The sequence below is a fragment of the Phyllobates terribilis genome, unplaced genomic scaffold (assembly GCF_046119375.1).
Source record: "Phyllobates terribilis strain yellow unplaced genomic scaffold, ASM4611937v1 Scaffold_3__8_contigs__length_932513732, whole genome shotgun sequence".
Lineage (NCBI taxonomy): Eukaryota > Metazoa > Chordata > Amphibia > Anura > Dendrobatidae > Phyllobates > Phyllobates terribilis.
In genome coordinates, this window is record NW_027362763.1 from 848,805,043 (window position 1) to 848,824,092 (window position 19,050).

The 19,050-nt window shown below is 41.8% G+C and overlaps 1 protein-coding gene across 3 annotated transcripts in view; it reads left to right on the top strand.

The window, feature by feature from the left end:
- NPHP1 (nephrocystin 1) overlaps window positions 1-13,822 on the top strand; it is a 97,068-nt gene extending 83,246 nt beyond the window's left edge. For all 3 annotated transcript variants that reach the window (XM_073672530.1, XM_073672531.1, XM_073672532.1), the window contains exons 19-21: window positions 4,591-4,664; window positions 10,571-10,615; window positions 12,322-13,822. In XM_073672530.1, coding sequence (XP_073528631.1) covers window positions 4,591-4,664; window positions 10,571-10,615; window positions 12,322-12,600 — 398 coding nt within the window. In that variant the 3' untranslated portion in view covers window positions 12,601-13,822. The remainder of the gene's footprint in view (window positions 1-4,590; window positions 4,665-10,570; window positions 10,616-12,321) is intronic.
- Window positions 13,823-19,050: the final 5,228 nt, after the last annotated feature.

Sequence of the window (19,050 nt, forward strand, 5' to 3'; positions counted from 1 at the left end):
ATATTCCCATTGTATTCTACCCTTTTCTCATGTATTTGCAATGCAAAAGGTGACATCTCGTTTAATGAACCTGCAATTAGTGTGATGGCATGTCACCTCTGCTGCCAGCAGTTGGCTGCTGGGGCCACCTGGCACATTAATAAAAGGGAGAGGTAACAGGTGGTTTGGGAGTGGTGCAGAATTTTAATTTGACATTTTTATGAGCCTGAATTAATATTGTAGTGAAAGCAAACACATTAATGTCCATATCCTAAAAAGCATCAGACTCCTATATTAGCAGTTTTAATAATGTGCACACATTGTGTTTTTATATCAGTGACCCGAGTGGATAAATTGATAAAAAGTATCTTTTATTCAAAAATATAAAAAAAGTGTTTATTTATATTTCTATCTTACTAAGTGCAAGTCTATCTGGCAATGTTTCAGCTTTGTGTTGCGATTCCGCTTAGGATTTTGTTTAAAGGAAGTTTAAAGGAAATCCTCCTTTAACTTATCAAACCCCACTATTATGCAGTTGCCATATATTAATAATAAAGGGACAATATCTGATATGTAAACTATCACCTCATATCATCATAAAGGATCACATTAGCATGCTGATACATATGAGCTGCCATCCATTGAACACTATTACAATGTACTTAATTATGTTCCACGTTTTAACACGTTTCGCCCATCCTGTACTGGGTGGACACCTCAGGAGTATTATTATTGTTGTTATTCACTTTATGATCCCTTATGATGAAATATAAATGTATGATCCCCTAGTACGGTGGAAATGTAAATAGACACATTTTTTAAGACTTTTGAATAAATGATACTTTTTATCAATTTATTCACTCAGGTGAGTGATATAGTCATTTGTCATAGTTTTATGGATTTAATTATACTGTGGGATTGTATACTGTGATAAACACATTGCTTTTTCTTTATGCATTTTTTTTCATGTGCGTTTTTGTCATGAAAAACAATGCTACAGCTTACAGTACCAGCAAAGTGAATTTCTAGAATCTCATGCACATGCTGCTTATTATTTGCAGAGTTGAATAAGTTTCACATCTGCAGCTTGACAATTCTTGCAGCCTTTTTGCAACTTTTTTTCAAACATAACAATGAAGGGGGGAAAAAATGCATCAAAAATTAACTTATTTTACGCAGTGTTTTTCCTGCCAACATTCCAGTATTTGCAGCAGATTTTTCTGCTGCAGATACTGAACATGTGCCCATACCCTTACTTATATTTTTGCAAAATCGACAACGGGATGAGAAGCCCTATTGGTTTCCACTTTGAGGTTATGCCTTCAGCAGACAATTTGCTGCTTTCATTGTGTTTTTTTTTATAGAACTTGCTGACAACAGTCAATTATAGGTTTCTGTGATTGTAAATGTAGCAATCAATTCCCTGTGCTTCTGTGTCGGCTTTGCAGAAATGAACTTCTTCAGTGGCGTTAACTATTTCACTGGTAATTGGGTGGGAATGGCATAACTTCCAGCAGAAGGCTGATCATAACATAATAATAATCGGACACCTCTTACTCTACACATGCAATCCTGTCTAACAGGATATTTGTAAGGAGTACCAGTTAAAATGAAAGAAAATGCACGTAATGTTTAAATGCACGGTACCTGAAGGTTATAATTATACCGATAATTATCTGTAGGATGAACAGGTTATACAAAGGCGTTCATTCATTTCTTTCTCAGTGCAACCTGTCATTGTTACATAGAAAGTTTATTCTGGTAATGTTTTCAAAATTCAAATTATATGAACCATTGTTGGCAACTACAGCAGTTGTCTTATCTTGAAAAGGGCTCTAATAAGGTATATAAATGACATAGAAGGGGGTCCCCTACCTGGGAGGCAGCGTCGAGAGCTGTTAAGCAGCTGCTCTCCTTTTGGCACACCCTGTCTATTGTGTGGCTGCATGTTGTACTTAATTGCGGGTAAATTCTCTTTGCAAAATTAGCTGTGGTTTCAAGAACCTTCAGTTCTTCAATTCAAAAAGTGAAACTCATATATTATATAGAGTCATTACAATCAAAGTGATCTATTTCAAGTGTTTATTTCTGTTAATGTTGATGATTATGGCTTACAGCCAATGAAAACACAAACGTCATTATCTCAGTAAATTAGAATAATTAACAAAAAACACCTGCAAAGGCTTCCGATGCGTTTAAAAAGGTCCCTTAGTCTGTTTCAGTAGGCTCCACAATCATGGGGAAGAGTGCTGACTTGACAAATGTTCAGAAGGCAGTCATTGACACACTTCACAAGGAGGGTAAGCCACAAAAGGTCATTGCAAAAGAAGCTAGCTGTTCACAGAGTATCCAAGCATATTAATGGAAAGTTGAGTGGAAGGAAAAAGTGTGGTAGAAAAAGGTGCACAAGCAACCAGGATAACCGCAGCCTTGAAAGGATTGTTAAGAAAAGGCCATTTAAAAATTTGGGGGAGATTCACAAGGAGTGGACTGCTGCTGGAGTCATTGCTTCAAGAGCCACCACACTCAGACGTATCCAGGATATGGGCTACAAGTGTCACATTCCTTGTGTCAAGCCACTCATGAGCAATAGACAACCCCAGAAGCGTCTTACCTGGGCCAAGGAGAAAAAGACCTGGACTGTTGCTCAGTGGTCCAAGGTGTTGTTTTCAGCTGAAAGTAAATTTTGCATTTCATTTGGAAATCAAGGTCCCAGAGTCTAGAGGAAGAGTGGAGAGGCGACAATCCAAGCTACTTGAGGTCTAGTGTGAAGTTTCCACAATCAGGGATGGTTTGGGGAGCCATGTCATCTGCTGGTGTAGGTCCACTGTGTTTTATTAAGACCTAAGTCAGCGCAGCCGTCTACCAGGAAATTTTAGAGCACTTCATGCTTCCCTCTGCCGACAAGCTTTTTGGAGATGGAAATTTCATTCTCCAGCCGGACTTGGCACCTGTCCACACTGCTAAAACCACCAATACCTGGTTTAAAAATAACAGTGTCACTGTGCTTGATTGGCTAGCAAACTCGCATGACCTTAACCCCATAGAGAATCTATGGGGTATTGTCAAGAGGAAGATGAGAGACACCAGACCCAACAATGCAGACGAGCTGAAGGCTGCTATCAAAGCAACCTGGGCTTCCATAACACCTCAGCAGTGCCACAGGCTGATCGCCTCCATGCCACGCCACATTGTTGCAGTAATTGATGTAAAAGGAGCCCCGACCAAGTATTGAGGGCATTTACTGAACATACATTTCAGTAGGCCAACATTTTGGATTTTAAAAACATTTTTCAAGCTGATGTTATAAAGTATTCTAATTTACTGAGATAATGACTTTTGTGTTTTCATTGGCTGTAAGCCATAATCCTCAACATTAACAGAAATAAACACTTGAAATAGATCCCTCTGTTTGTAATGACTCTATATAATATATGAGTTTCACTTTTTGTATTGAAGAACTGAAATAAATTAACTTTTTGATGATATTCTATTTAGCAGATTTAGCAATTTAGCAAAGTAAATGAAAAAACAACCAGTCATCAGTGCTAAGTGGATCTGGAAGACCTGCTGTATAGTTGTGCTGGGTTTGGGATGCATTAACATTATAGAATCAACACTATGATTTGATCAAAAATATCAGATCGTATTATTAATCGTTAAATGTACTTTCAAGAAACTTTTGCAGGAATCAATAGTACAAGCAAATATAAAACCATTTGTAATGTATCTTATCAAAGAAATATGTTTTTTTTCCAGGTACAAAACACTTCTTCTCCCATAAGACTCCTTAATTTATCATTCACTCTCGAAAACTACTATTAAAACTAACTCCAACAGAGAGCGAAACCGACCATACAGGCAGAGGTCAACAGATCGAGCCCTGGAGTCGAGTCATGACAGAGAAGCAGAGACACTACTGCTGCTTTCTAGTGTTTAATCCCTTTCAGTGCTGGGTTCACAGCTTCACTGCTCAGTACTGCTGTAGAATGTGCTCCGTGCTACTGCTGCTTCTGAACTTGTGCAAAATACAGATAGGAGAGCAGGAAGCCCTCATATCTATTGTAGTGTATGGGAGACCTCATAACAGCAAGTCTCCACCCACCAGCTCAGAGACAGCTAAAAATTAATCATAGAGCCTGCAAAGGAGAAAATTGGTGAAAAAGGAATGATATAAGTCATAATGACCAGAATTAGGCTTTGTCTACATCTATATTTTAGGTTCACTAAAGACTTAAAAAAAAAAATTTTATGCATGCCAACGAGGGAAGCCTGATGAACCCCATTATAGTCAACGGGGCTGTGAGTTATCACGTCTCGATTTTGTGATCGATCTGGTACATCTATGGATTCGTTATTTTCTGCTCTTATGACATAACAGAAAATTGTAATTCACAGTGCAGATGTGGACATAGCTGTAAGTAGATAATCGCCGTCCCTACAATTGAAATCGTATGTTTGGGAAACAACTGGTTTGAACCTATGTAATCATTATCACTTTGCTTAGGTCTGAGGTGATTTACTATTCAAATTGCTAAAAAAAGTTGAATTGATTTCTAAATCTATTCTTGGGTGAATATGTTCATATTTTGAAGTTTTTTTCTGTTTCAGATTTGATTTGCAATCCTGTGCTGGCAACTTTTCCCAGACTTCTGGAACAGACCGATGTCATGGATGCTTTAAGGGTCAGTCAATAATTTGCACAAAACACTATATGCCTGTGTACCCATACCCCTTCCCTTCATTCATACCTTCGCCCATCTCTCTGTTGAACCTGATGGACATACATCTTTCTTTCTACCATACTATGTAACAGCATTTTGTGTTTATTCTTAGTTCTATCCACCTCATAGAGCAGAATCAGCCTGCTAGAAGCTATTATTTTCTATGTAACAGTTTTTACTAACTAAATTTTATCACGTGTCTATCACATGATCAGGGCAGATTTGTATCCTCAGGACGTAAGCTAGAAATCTGGAAACTATATAGAAAGTAGATTGGAAAATTGTAAACCGTAATACCCCTTTCAGAATAATTTTGTTATGTCTAATAAAAACACATAAAAGTATTACGATTGGGCAGGCGACCTCAGGCCGTGCCATCATTACCAAGAATAAAAAGCTTTTTTGGTTTTCATTTATGGCCTCAAGTCAATGACGAAAGAGTTGCACTTGTCAAAAAATGAATGGGACTGCATTGAAATACTGTTTCCAATAGCCCTATTGATTTCTGTATATCTGCACAGACCCAATTTTCCGAGTGAGAATGGCCAATTTAGGAAATTCAGTTTCAGCAGTATTTAGGACCCTAGTCTAGTCTTAAAGGGGTTGTCCGGTCCAATTCGATAAGTCTGGTGTCACTCTGTGTGACTGCAGACTTATGAATCCCCATGTGCATTACGAGGATTTGCCGGTTTCTGAGCCGGGACCGGAGGGTATATATGAGTGGGTGCGGCCTCGCTTCCTTACTCTCTCCGAGAGTTTCTGGTCAATTTCAATGTATTGTTTGCTCATGAATTTCCAATAAAGTTCTTGACAAGGTCTTTGAATGATAACCAAGCATACTTTTGGAGTTCTGACATTGTCCCTATGAAATGTTCATTTTTGGTGAGCTGCTGAATGTGGACCATCAAACACACCGGCCTTTATTTTTTCAAATGACATACTAGGAAATGCCAAATTAAGGTACTTGAAAATCTCCTTCAGTTGGCAAAGCTTTAATGACTTGCTTCATGAGAACCAGTTGCTCCTGTAAAATGTTTGGATCACCAGCTTTGAGGTCAGATCTTGGAGGCCATTTCCTCTCCACCCAATGCTTCTCATGAGCTCTGCTATCCCACATGCACAGAAAACAAGAATACTTGGTGTATCCACATTGCTGAACAAGAAGTACGCATATCTTTTTAAGGTCAACACATATGATCCAATTGTGTTTCTGATATTGCAACAACTCAATGACTCTTTTTATGTCTCTGTATTCTTCACAAAGAGAAACTGAATAGCCAGTTGGGACTGCACTAAATAAATTGCCATTGCGGAGGAGGACACACTTTTAAGCTCTGCCTTGAGCTATCGATGAACAGTCGCCATTCATTTGAGTTATAGATTGGAATTCCTAAATGACAATGCACAATGCCACTGTCACTGATAGAGTATTGTAGAAATTCACTTTCTCAGGATCGAAAGTAGGATGCCTTGGCTCGTTTTCAAGCAAGTTTTTCTCATGCAGTCTTGATGTTTGGAGTTCTGAAGCCTTTTTTGATAGTCCCAAATCTCGTGCCAAATCGGTCAAATCCCTTACGAACTGAGAGACCTTCAGTTTCAAAATCTTCATCATTGCTGTCATTTTATTCTTCAGCATAACGCTGTGCTTGAAAAAAGGGTGGTTCAAGGAAAACTGACACTGGGATTTCAGCTGAATGAGGCACTGGACGTATAGCTGAAGGTAGACTAGGATACTCTATTTTATTTTTATTTTTCTTGTTCTATCCTGAAGTACAAAAGTAACAGTCACTGGAATGATCTCTTGGCTCTTTCCAAACTACAGGTATACCAAATGGCATCTTATCATGTGTTCCCTTTGTCCACATCTGTAAACTTTCGACACACTGCTTGCACACCTTGTGAGGGGCCCAAAACTTATCTTGATCACCAAATTCTACAATGAAATATGAAAAAATAGGCTTGCTTGACAAATGTGCTGATGTTCGTCGTTTGACTGGAAATAGTGAAACTGCCACAGATATAACTAAAGGAATCAGGTCTGTTTAGGCACTTACTACGAGAAATAGCAGAGACAGACAAGATCTGAAAGAAATGAAATGTGTGTAAATAAAAAATAAATTCTGCTAACCCCTTATATACAGACTTTCGGAATAAGTTTCCCTATATAGAGCGGCACAGAACCTCTCGCCAGACTGTCTCACGTGTAACCGGATAGCCTAGACAAATAACCTGTTGCCAATCGCCAAGGTTGTCCTCTACCCCTCCCCATTCGAGGGCCGTTAGCTCTCGTCCAATTGATAGAGCACTAGTGCTATCCTTAATCCAGTCTAGAGAAATTGCTGTAGAGAAAAACCTGACTTGATAGAAGAAAACTAAACACAGTTTTGAAAGCCACATTCCTATTTTAGTCTAAATCAGCCGAAAAATCAAACTCAATAAAACTTATGTTCAAAATTGTTCCCAGTGTCATCAATCCATGAAAAATACTGATGGCACTCTGATAGTAAAATCAGGATACAGGGACTATACACTGATGACACACTGATCCATAGCACTGATCACAAATGTGTTTAAACACGAACGTGTGAATGAGGCCTAGCCAGGAGCGGTGCAGAGAAATACTATCAGCTTCTTGCAACTGTACTTCTAGCAATTGTTGGGACTGCATCTCCTAGCAATATATAGTCATTTGATTATTTAGGAAAACCCATTTACTCATCACTTCATTCTGCCGTATTCCAGGAATAAGAAGGAAGTAAGACTTGCTGAAACAATGCTTATAGGTGGTTAGTAATCCCCAAGTATTGTTGGTCATTAGGGTTTGCCATTGCAACAGCAGAAAATATTCATCAACAGAAACTGTCCAACCAAATACTTTACAGATGTGACACAATATCGCTAGAAAGGACTTTTTCCACCTTAGCAGTTGATGATAAAATTACTGCTGATTGGTGGAAGTCTGACCGAAGTGACCGTGACCAACCACAAGAATGAAGGAATCGGTGTCCTTGTGTTATATTTTATGTATAGCACCTCTCATCCAGGAGCTGTGCCGAGAAATACTAGTTTCTTGCAATTGAACTTCTACCAATTAGTAGAGGTCCTAAGGATCTGACCCCTACTGATCAACAAGTGACGGTATATCTTGGCACTACAAAACTGAAAACGTCTACATAGAATGAGTTCATGAAGGAGTAGGTGGCACGATTCTGAAACTGGTAATGCATGGTGTCCACCCTGGGAGACTGATGTGCAGATACAGTACTAATAGTTCTTGCAGGACTTGTTTGTAGAGTCTTGATATATTCATGAAGAGACATTTAGATATAATTAACTTGTGTTTTGTCAGTCAGTTTTGACAGTCAGTGGTGTGGCTGTAGGGTTTGCACAGGTTGCAGTCACGTTGCCGTCACACCTGAAGGCCCCTTTGCTGTTTAAGACGATAAGAGTACTACAAGGGGTACGTGATGGTTGGAAGGATTTGTCACTAATTTTCTATCTGTGTCTAACAATCTAGAAGTTTTCAGTTATGCCTCAGAATTCATTCTAGGTGGCTCGTTAGTTGTTCCTGTCAACGACCTGAAGACACAGTACCTTATTGTTGGGAAAGTTACAACACAGAGTTTATTAAATTCCATTTCATATTAAGCTTAATAAGCCTGGTTCCTTATCTCTTTAGTTATATAAGTAAAAAGATTATTATTATTATTATTACCTACCCACAATCGGATGACAGGAGATGGGGGGATTTCTCAGGATATTTCTCAGCTATTGAAGGTGTATGATTATCTTCACCTTACAGGCAATGAGAAACTTACACCTATTCACTATTATTATTATTACTAGATGGTGGCCCGATTCGAACGCATCGGGTATTCTTGAATAGGTATGCAGCCGACGGGGCGCAATTAGCAGAGCGGTGTTTAAATTTGGCACCAAAATCGCTGATTGGTCGCAGGCGGCGGCCGCGACCAATCAGCGAACCGTGTTAGTGAGGAATGGAGAGGGTGTTTAAATTTGGCACCAAAATCGCGACCAATCAGCAAAGAGGTGTTTAAATTTGGCGACAATACTGCTGATTGGTCGCGGCCGGCGACCGCGACCAATCAGCAGAGCGATGCAGAGCGGAGTTTAAATTTGGCGCCAAAATCGCTGATTGGTCGCCGGCCGCGACCAATCAGCAGAGCTTTGTTTAAATTTTGCGCCAATACTGCTGATTGATCTCGGCCATGGACCACGATCAATCAGCAGAGCATTGTTTAAATTTGGCGACAATCTCGCTGATTGGACGCGTCCGGCGTCCGCGACCAATCAGCAGAGCGTTGTTTAAATTTGGCGCCAAGCTCGCTGATTGGTCGTGGCTGGCGTCCGCGACCAATTAGCACAGCAGTGTTTAAATGTGGCGGCAAGATCGGTGATTGGTCGCGGCCGCTATTTAAATGTGGCGCCCAAATCGGTGATTGGTCGCAGGCAGCGGCCGCGACCAATCAGCAGAGCGGTGTTTAACTTTAGCGCCAAGATCACTGATTGGTCGCGTGCGGAGAGCGCGACCAATCAGCGAATCGTATTGGTGAGGAGCGGGGAGCGGAATCGTATTAGTGAGGACCGGGGAGCGCAGCTGCCTGTGCGGCTACTTCCGCTGCGAGAACCCGGGACATGAGCGACTGCTCGCAGCAGAAGTATCCCGACCCGCAGCGCCGCTCCCCGGTCTTCCCTTCACACCCTAGCCGCTGATCTCCCCACAGTATCCGCATGGTGTTACAAAGGTCCGGACATTTGTGTTAAAAATCGCTGATTGTGTTAAAAATCGCTGATTGGTCGTTGGCGCTGCCCGCGACCAATCACCGGTTTGGGCGCCAAATTTAAATATCAGCCGCGACCAATCACCGATCTTGGCTCCACATTTAAACACCGCTGTGCTGATTGGTCGCCGACGCTGGGCGCGACCAATCACCGATTTTGGCGCCACATTTAAATAGCGTCCGCGACCAATCAGTACAGCGGTGTTTAAATGTGGCGCCAAGATCGGTGATTGGTCGCGGCCGATATTTAAATTTGGCGCCCAAATCGGTGATTGGTCGCGGGCAGCGCCAGCTCCCGGCTGCATCGCCGCTGAGCTCCGTCCCGCAGATGAGCCGCTAACGGCCGCCATCTTTTTTCAGAAATCCCGCGGCGCTGATTGGCGGCTGCCGGACCAATGAGCGACGCGGGATTTCCTAGATAGACAGACAGACAGACAGACAGACGGCATAAGACAATTATATATAGATTCTTAGTAATACTACTACTAATAATATAATAATACCTAGTACTCTAAATACACTGTATGGGTATTACTATTATGTGCCACATGTGAACTGGTGTTATGTGAACTTGTGGAAATGCTGGCCTACTGTATGGGAACTAAACATTACTTTTCTCTCATTACATGAGGCCAATGGCTGTGACTGGTTAATATTGGGAGCACATAACTGTTATGTATAAATTCCAATCTGCACATGCGCCGCCGGAGGCGGCCATTTTCCTGAAGTCCACCGTAGTGAATACAATCAAAAGTGTGGGGATTCCGCCGACATTTTCTGAAACCCTGGGGCCTGCCACAGCCTCACACCACCAAACACCCCCTCCTACAAGCCGGGGCCCGCAGCATTGCCCCACTCCTGCCACCGCCACCTGCTTCCTGCAGCAGAGACCCTGCGTCCTGTGGCTCCACTCCACCGCAGCCAACCCCCCGATAAGCTACCGTAAAATTTTCAATTTGGGTTGATACGCAATGGTGGGTCATCATCTTAGAGATTTCACAGTATATTATTATTCATATGTACAACAAAAGATATTTATATCTTTATTTCCTTGTTACCCTTTAGAGTGGATGGGCAGAAAAAGAGAACTCTTTGAGGAGATCAGAGAAGGTAATATTTCATTATGGCACTCTTTATTACCACATGTAATGTGTCCTATAATAATGATTGTTTCTATTTCTTCTGGAATCAACTTTTTAGCCCAATTTTATTTAAATTAAAATATAATTAAATCTGTAACTGATATTTAAAAGGATATACACATCTTTGGGGGGTGGATTTAAAAAAAAAACATTTGGTGGGATTTGAACCCAGGACCCCCGCACTGCAACAGTGCTAAACACTGAGCCACCGTGCTACGAATCTTTCAGTGAGCTTGTTCTGGGGTAGAGTTTGTAACTCTTAACTTCACTGAGGTGATTTACGACCACATCAAGGTTCTGGACAACTTCAGATGAAGAAAGATGAGACTTACAAACTCTGCAGTCAGAACCAGATCTTTGTAGTATGGACGGTGATACAGGATTCAGTAAGAAGCATGCACTCTTAATGATTCTGGCGCATATCTCAGCTGCCACTGTAGGAAAAGTACTACATCAATAATTCTAATGCATCAAATGCCGATGTGCCATGTACACAATGTGCTCAAATAGCTGAAAAAATGCCCACAATTCCATCCAGGACACACAATACACTATCAATACATTAATTGTGGCCTGTAGAAATGAGCGGATCGCTTTGCGCAACCCCAGTCTAAGGTCCAGGTCAGGGCTCTACGGATGTGGACAGGAGCTATGAGAATTTACGGTGCTTCCAGGTTCTCTGGCACGTTTTTGATTCGCTGACCTGGCGTGACGTCATTTGTGCAGGTGACATCTCTCCAGACCGGTTAATCATAAAGCCTGGTATCCCGGAGGGTAAGGAAATTTGTGCAGCTCCTGTCTATGGATAGAGAGCCCTGCCCTTTAACGTGGACTGGGGTTGTGCGAAGCGATCGGTTGATCTCTATTGGCCTGATCTGGCATGTCTACACTCCAAGTATCATTTAAATGCAACAGTACAACAAAACATCATAAAAGGAGTAAAAAAGCAGAACCTGCATTTAGATATACAATAGAGCATAAAAAAGGCAAAACTGGATCGTTCGTAAGGAGAGAACCTTAACCCCACGTGTATCACTGCTAAAATGTGTGGCTTCCTCAGGGGTACAAATAACGCTATGTCAGTCCTTCAAATACTTAACAAATCATAGATAACTGCAGGCATAAATCATGGCATGAGTACCTGTTCGATTCCAAGTCAACATGGCACCGGACCAGATGTAACTCATCCCAGAGATGCCCTTAGAAAGGATGGGTCCGCTGAGAACTAATAGCCTCGATTGCATGTATACACAATGGTGATTAGAGCAATCCTCAGTCCATGTAGCATGGATGCTCCAGAAGATGACTAGTGTCCATTCGCTAAGTACCTCTAGATAGTGAGCCCTCTCTGAGCATTTGATCAGTATGTGAGCCACATCCCTAAAGTCAATACAGTATGCGGTTGCATAGTTGGGTTTGAATACCGGTATATAAGACGTGATGATGTGTGTTAATATGTTTATATTTACTGATTCAGATTACAGTGTTATGGAGCGTGCATTTGTCATCTCAGTGTCATTGAATATAACCCCCTCCCCTTTAAAAAACAAAACAAAAAAAAACCCACTACAATTAGGGCAAAATATTATATCTGTCTGCAACGGCATTTCACAAAAATGTAATGTGTATTACGGAGCTTCAGTTGCTCTCACTCTACATCTACCTTTCTCATAGAGAGATGTTGAATTTGTGAAGAATGCGTTCATCCAAGTGTACCATGACACCGCATACCCTCTCCTACAGTCCACCTTCCTACAGGCGCCGAGGTGGGCCGAGGATGAGACTGAAGCTGCACGCTGGAAAGCAATTGCTGATTTCCTAAAGCAAAATCGGGAGAAAGAAGGGGCCATTCATTTCCTGCTGTCTCCTGACAGTCTTCACAAGCCTTTTGATGTTTCAGAGATAACGTATGATTTTCTTGAAACGGCAAGGACATCTCTTGTCACATTGTAACTTTGCTTATTAAGGATCCTCTGCCCTTAGGCCAAAGCCCAACCATGGCCACAATTTCAATTATTATGGCTCCTACAAAAACAAGGGTCTAAATCTAAAATAGTTTAAGAAGTTGTCCAGCTTATGGCCACGTTCACACATTCAGTACATCAGTATTTGTAAGCCACGAGTGGGTGAAAAATACAGAAGTGGTGACGTGCTTCTATTATACTTTTCCTCTGATTGTTCCACTCCTGGTTTTGGCTTTGAAATAATGATGTAAAATACTGACCAAATACTGAACGTGTGAACATGGCCTAACAGTAACTCATAAAAGATAAAAACATCATGGAGGTTATCATAAATTTACCAACTGAAGTGCAAGCACATCTGGCCACGTACATGTAAATGTATAATGGCCAAAATGAATTTAAATAAATAGACTGCAAAGTGCTGGTGCATACATTAAAGGTAGTCAGTAAGATATATCCATACACTGTAAGAAAAGCACAAGTGAATAGTGCATACAGGCAATGGGAGCTTGCACGTGTCATACCAATGTGCGTTTCGCCATTGCTTCTTCAGGTACTCCAGTTGATATAATTACATTAACTTCCATTACGTTTTTATGTATGATTTTCTGATTTACTGATGAGCAATAATGCTCAATAACTTGTTAGCTCTGTTAGGGTTCGATCCCTGTTTTTGTTAGTGTCTTGTAGAGGATCTTGTTTTCGGAAGACTAATGATTGTCTGGGGGTTTCTTCAAAGAATCCTAAATAGTGTCATGGAAAAAAATCTATTTCAATTTGTGCCGGCTTCCTTCGTAATATATGTGTGAAGAAAGAATGGTGTACATAAAAATGGCACCACTGTGAGTCTGGAGGGTATTTGTATAAGGTTGCAAAAACCTTCCTTTGTCCTTAATTGAATAATTTATAGTATCTTACTATGTAGTGACTCAGGAATAATGCCAGTAACTGAGAGTTAAATGGCACTATATCAATCATTCCATAGTCGGAGGAGTAGGTCTGTACATTATGCATATGCTGGACGTTATAATACCCTTTCAATTTAGACAAATATGATTGGACAATTATTTAATAAAAGATGGTACCCCTCAACAGCCATGAGTTTAGGCCACAGATCGTCACAAGTTAAATAGTTTTTTTTCCTCACTTTTATTTTCGTTGTTTCATCATTTATTGAAGCCTTGCACAACAGCGTATGATTTTTTTTTTTAATATTATTTACATGACACATATTGTGTGTTTGTTTTGTTTGTGATTACTTAGTTTATGCTCAAAATAATTATTTATATTCATTAGCTTTTTTTAATTTAATAAAGTATTAAACATTGATCTGTCTCTTTCATTATATCCTGCTATATGTCTGGCAGATGACTTTCATAAAGTCCCATGGTTGTATGTTGTGTGAAGTTGTTGAAAAGTAAAAAAAATAAAGTAACTGATTTCAGATTCTTCATCCAGGGCAACTTAAAGGGATGTGTCATCAGAAAATGACATATTGTTTAAATCAGCTTTTTGTGTTCCAGGTATTTTTTAAAAATGTTTTGCATCTTTGTTTTTCTCATATCACGATCTTTATTAAAAATAAAACAAATTAGTAAATTTGACATTTTCATAGTTGCCATTGGGACTTTTTCGACTCATCATTCCTGTCGTTTCAGGAAGAGTTTTCAGCAGGCTCAGAGGCACAGGGTTACAATGACAGGTAACAGCTCTATATACAGCTGATAACACAGGATCCACCACTAACAATAGGCAATGTCACTGCTCCCTCACCCTTCACAATGACCTTTGCACATGCTCAGTAGATGCTTCAATACAAAAGATATGGTCAGGGTCTGACCATTGCTGCTAACGTACATGTGCATTTCCCAAATCAACAGGAAATGATAGCAAAGCATCAATTGGCAGTGTGAAAATTGCAAGGGTTTGTGATATGGGAATAAAAAACATTGGCAAATTTTTTTTTACGACATCACTGGAATGGCGCTGCTGCAAGAGGTGAGCAGTCACTGTTTTATTTTAATTGGGTCCGTGAAACGATTAAGCAGGGGTTGTCCTCTAGGGTTCAAAAAGCCATCATTACTCTATGTAGGGCACTATTGATTGCAAATCTTAGTTGAGACATGGGAGGGGGAGAAAGATTGATCAAAGCATGCAGTCCTATGAAGACATAGGTGGTCAAGTGGGTGATCATCATAAGCTGCAAAGTCTCCTGGTATAGCAGATTTTGTTCAGGTGGTTTATTTCTGATATTCTGCCGAAAGCTGCACATGTAGGAAAACAACCATTACCTGCTGAGTAATATCTGACAACAGGACCTTTACACTGGTTCAACCAATTTGCAATTTTTCCACCGTATCTTGCACATTTTAGAGGATGCCGGATAGATGCTCTTGAATAATATTGGAACCACGAGCTCTAATTAGGACATACAGATGGCTAATGTGGCCTCATTTTTGAATTACACTAGTGTCTGAGTCAATCATTGGATAGATTGATCTTTTCTTTTTGATCATACTGTTGAAACTCCTCCTTCACCCAATGCGGAAGCCTAATATATACACCCACTTTGAAAAATAAGATTTTAATCAATATGGCCGGTTCAGGCAGGGATGCCTTCTCTACATCGGTCGGTCCGGGGTTCCTGGAGACGACACAGTGGGCTCAAGGGGGCCTGCTCCGTGAGCGTTCGGAGCCTGAGTGGCATCTCCTGCCTGGGAACATGCCGCTCACGCATGGCTCAGACCGCAGGTGAATCTGCGTGAGTCCTGAAGTTTCTTCCCCATCTCCACAAACAAAAAGTTCGGGCCACACTGGCGGGTGACGCAGCAGGCTCGGCTGGATGACACGGCTGGGGGACGTGAATGGTTGCGGGACCGGCAAAAGGCGTGCCCTAAAGCAAAAGTCAGGTAGGGGGATGTTCCCCAGCGGGAGGGGTTAACCACGTCACGCAAGGGGTCAGCTGACCTGGTACCGGAGCAGTAGCCGGTATAAAAGTTACGGGCGCCACTGCTAAGGTGCTTCCCAGCCCATCTAGTGTGTTTTTGTGCATGATGGAGGATATTGGTGAGCAGCGGCAGCCACCGCAGCAGCAACAAGATCTGCTGCTGCCTGGGAAGCCCCAAGAGCTTGTGGTCCAGCGTCGCCCTTTCACCAGTGGAGGGAGCAGCCGTTCCAAGGATAAGCATGGATCCACGAGGTCCAGCTAGAAATGCTCAAGCAGAAGGAAGGTTTCTACAGCCCCGTGGAAGGATCCTCCAGCTAAGAAAGACCCTTCAGCGAATGCGGTACCGTGTATTTAAGCAGTGGGTAAGTGGATCTTCATGAAAGTTCACTTGGTAATTGTTCCCTTCTTCTCTCTAAATGTTTTTCAGAGTTAGAAGTGTAACACCAAATCAAAGGACAAGGGGTGTGCTTTATGTAAAATCCCCCTGCCTGACTCCTATCGAGAAAAGCTCTGTCAATCCTGTATTGACCAAACAGTGGCTGAAGAGACCCCTAGTCTTTCTTCTGGGTTGAGATCCCTGATTAAGGATGAAATAGGCAAGGCCCTTTCTAAAAAGAGTAGGTGAGAAAGGGAGCCTTCTCCACTGTCCGTAAACTCCTCCTTCTCCACTGATACTGAAAATTCGGATGATCCCTCTGCCATCTTCCTCTTCAGATAGTGACTCGGGTCGTCATTGCTTTCCCTTGAATTAAGTGGATGCATTAGTCAAGGCCGTCTGTGCCACCATTGGCATTGTAGACACTAGATCGGAAAGATCAGTGGAGGATGTGATGTTCAGGAGCTTAGACCATAAAAAGAAAAAGTGCTTTCCTTTGAATATTAAAATACAAGGATTCATCAATAGAGAGATGAAGAAACCAGAAATAAAAGGTTCTATGCTACCCTCATTCAAAAGGAAGTATCCATTCGAAGATACTTCATCATCCTCCTGGTCCAAAGCTCCTTAGCTAGATGTGGCCATAACTAAAGCCTCCAGAAAATCCTCCTTGCCCTTTGATGATATGGGGGCATTGAAAGACCCATTGGATCGGAGAGCGGATACCTTTCTAAAATGTACCTGGGAGACTGCAGCAGGTGCTATGAAACCAGCGATGGCGGCTACCTGCACTTCCAGGTCTTTAATGATCTGGTTATAGCAGTTAGGAACTCAGTTAAAAGAGGGGGTGTCAAGAAAACAGCTCCTGTCTACCATTCCTCTCGTTCAGGGTGCTGTAGCCTTCCTGGCCAATGCATCTGCCGACTCTGTAAGATTGGCAGCAAGGTCGGCTGCCCCGTCAAAAGCTGCGCATCGGGCTTTATGGCTCAAATGTTGGCCAGGAGACATACAAGCCAGATCCAAATTGTGTTCTATCTGTTGTGAAGGCGAGTACCTGTTTGGTCCTGCTATGGATGAGATCCTGGAAAAGGCAGGGGATTCTAAAAAAGGTTTTCCTTGAGTGTCCTTACCTACCTACAAGTGGTCTTTCCGGAAAAAGAAATTTATACGTAGAAGACCAACAAAATAACAGGACAAGTACGAAGACCGCAGGCAGAAAGGTAGAGGTCTGCTATTCGGGTCTTCTTCTAAGGGCATCAGGAAATTGGGCCAGTGATGCCAAGCCCAGTTGGGGGAGGGAGACTGGCCTCCTTTTTCACAGCCTGGGAACTAAATACAGCAAGCAGCTGGATCCTCGGCTTGGTGAAATCGGGACTAAAATTGGAGTTTAAATTGCTACCCCAGGAAGGTTTATAGTTACACCTTCCCGCTCTTCCTCAGAATAACAGTTAGCCCTTTAGCTGGAAGTCCAGAACCTAATTGGAAAATCAGTTCTGATTGAAGACTCAGAGGCAGAGAGAAGAAAGGGATTTTACTTCCCCCTCTTCTTAATTCCTAAACCTGACGGTTCCTTCAGAACTACAATTAATCTGAAGTCCCTGAATAAATACCTGAAATTGCATACATTTAAAATGGAGCCTTTGAACGCAGCAATAAAATGTCTTTTTCCCGATTGTTACATGGTAGTCTTGGATCTTAAAGATGCGTACTATCACATTCTCATTCACAAGGACTATCAAAAATACCTAATAGCAATTGAGATGGAGGGTGTAATTAAACATTTCCAATACACTTCCCTTTGGTCTAGCCGTAGCACCTAGAATTTTCACTAAGGTGGTGGCAGAAGCTATGGCCCATATTGGAGAAAAAGATATTCTTACCATCCCCTATCTCGATGATTTCCTCATAGTGGGTAGTTCCTTCCATCCATGTGAAGTCCATTTAGTGGAAATAATGTCCATCTTAGAGACCCTGGGTTGGTTATTAAATTGACCAAAATCTAAGCTAGTACCCATGAAAGCCCAACAGTTTCTGGGAGTTATACTAGATTCAGAAAGACAGGTGTCATATCTACCAGCCTTGAAAGTTAAAATGATTCAGCATCAGGTGAAGGAAGCCATAGATAAACCCTCCATGACTCTTCGAAAGGCAATGTCTTTATTAGGCACCTTAACGTCCTGTTTTCCCACAGTCTTATGCGCACAATTCCACTCTAGAGCTCTTCAGTGGGATGTGCTATATAATGAGTCAACCCTCGGTGGGCATCTTGAAGGTAAATTAACCTTATCCCCTCACTCGACACAATCCCTTCGGTGGTGGTTGGATAGTGAGAACCTGTCCAGGGGGGTCTCTTGGGAGGTAAATCCAACCCATGTTTTAACCACAGACTCAAGTCCCACAGGTTGGGGAGCCCATCTAGACGGTAAAATAGTCCAGGGAGTTTGGACGGAGGAAGATAAAAAATTCTCCTCTAATGTTAAAGAACTGTTGGCAGAGGATCAGCCAGTAAGCAGGTTCCTTCTATCTCTACAGGGCCGGGACGTCAGGGTGCTATCAGACAACCGGGTTTCCGTGGCTTATATAAACCACCAAGGGGTACCAAGTCAAAAAATCTCATGAAAGTTGCGGACAACCTGTTACAGAAAGCAGAAAGTCATTTACTCTACCTTACTGCCTTACATTTAAAAAGGAAAGGAAAACATCAAGGCAGACTTCCTGAGCCGCAATATTTTACAGGAGGGAGAATGGGTGCTGAATTCACAGATCTTTTCTCAGATATTTCTAATGTGAGGTCTTCCGGTGGTGTATCTGTTCGCCACAAAACAGAATCGGAAGGTGAGAGAATTCTATTCCCTAAATCCCAGGGAGATTCCTCTGATGGTGGACTCTCTACTAGTTCCCTGGAAGTTCAGCCTGGCTTATGCGTTTCCTCCTGCATCTCTACTCCCAGTTGTCATAAGGAAAGTCAGGGCAGACAGAGCACGGGTCGTGCTCATAGCTCCCTTCTGGCACAAGAGATCTTGGTTTTCCTGCCTAAGGGAGATGTCGTAACATACTCTTGGATCCTTCCAGAGGCCGATTGTTCATCCTCCAGCGCCAGGACTACATCTGACGGC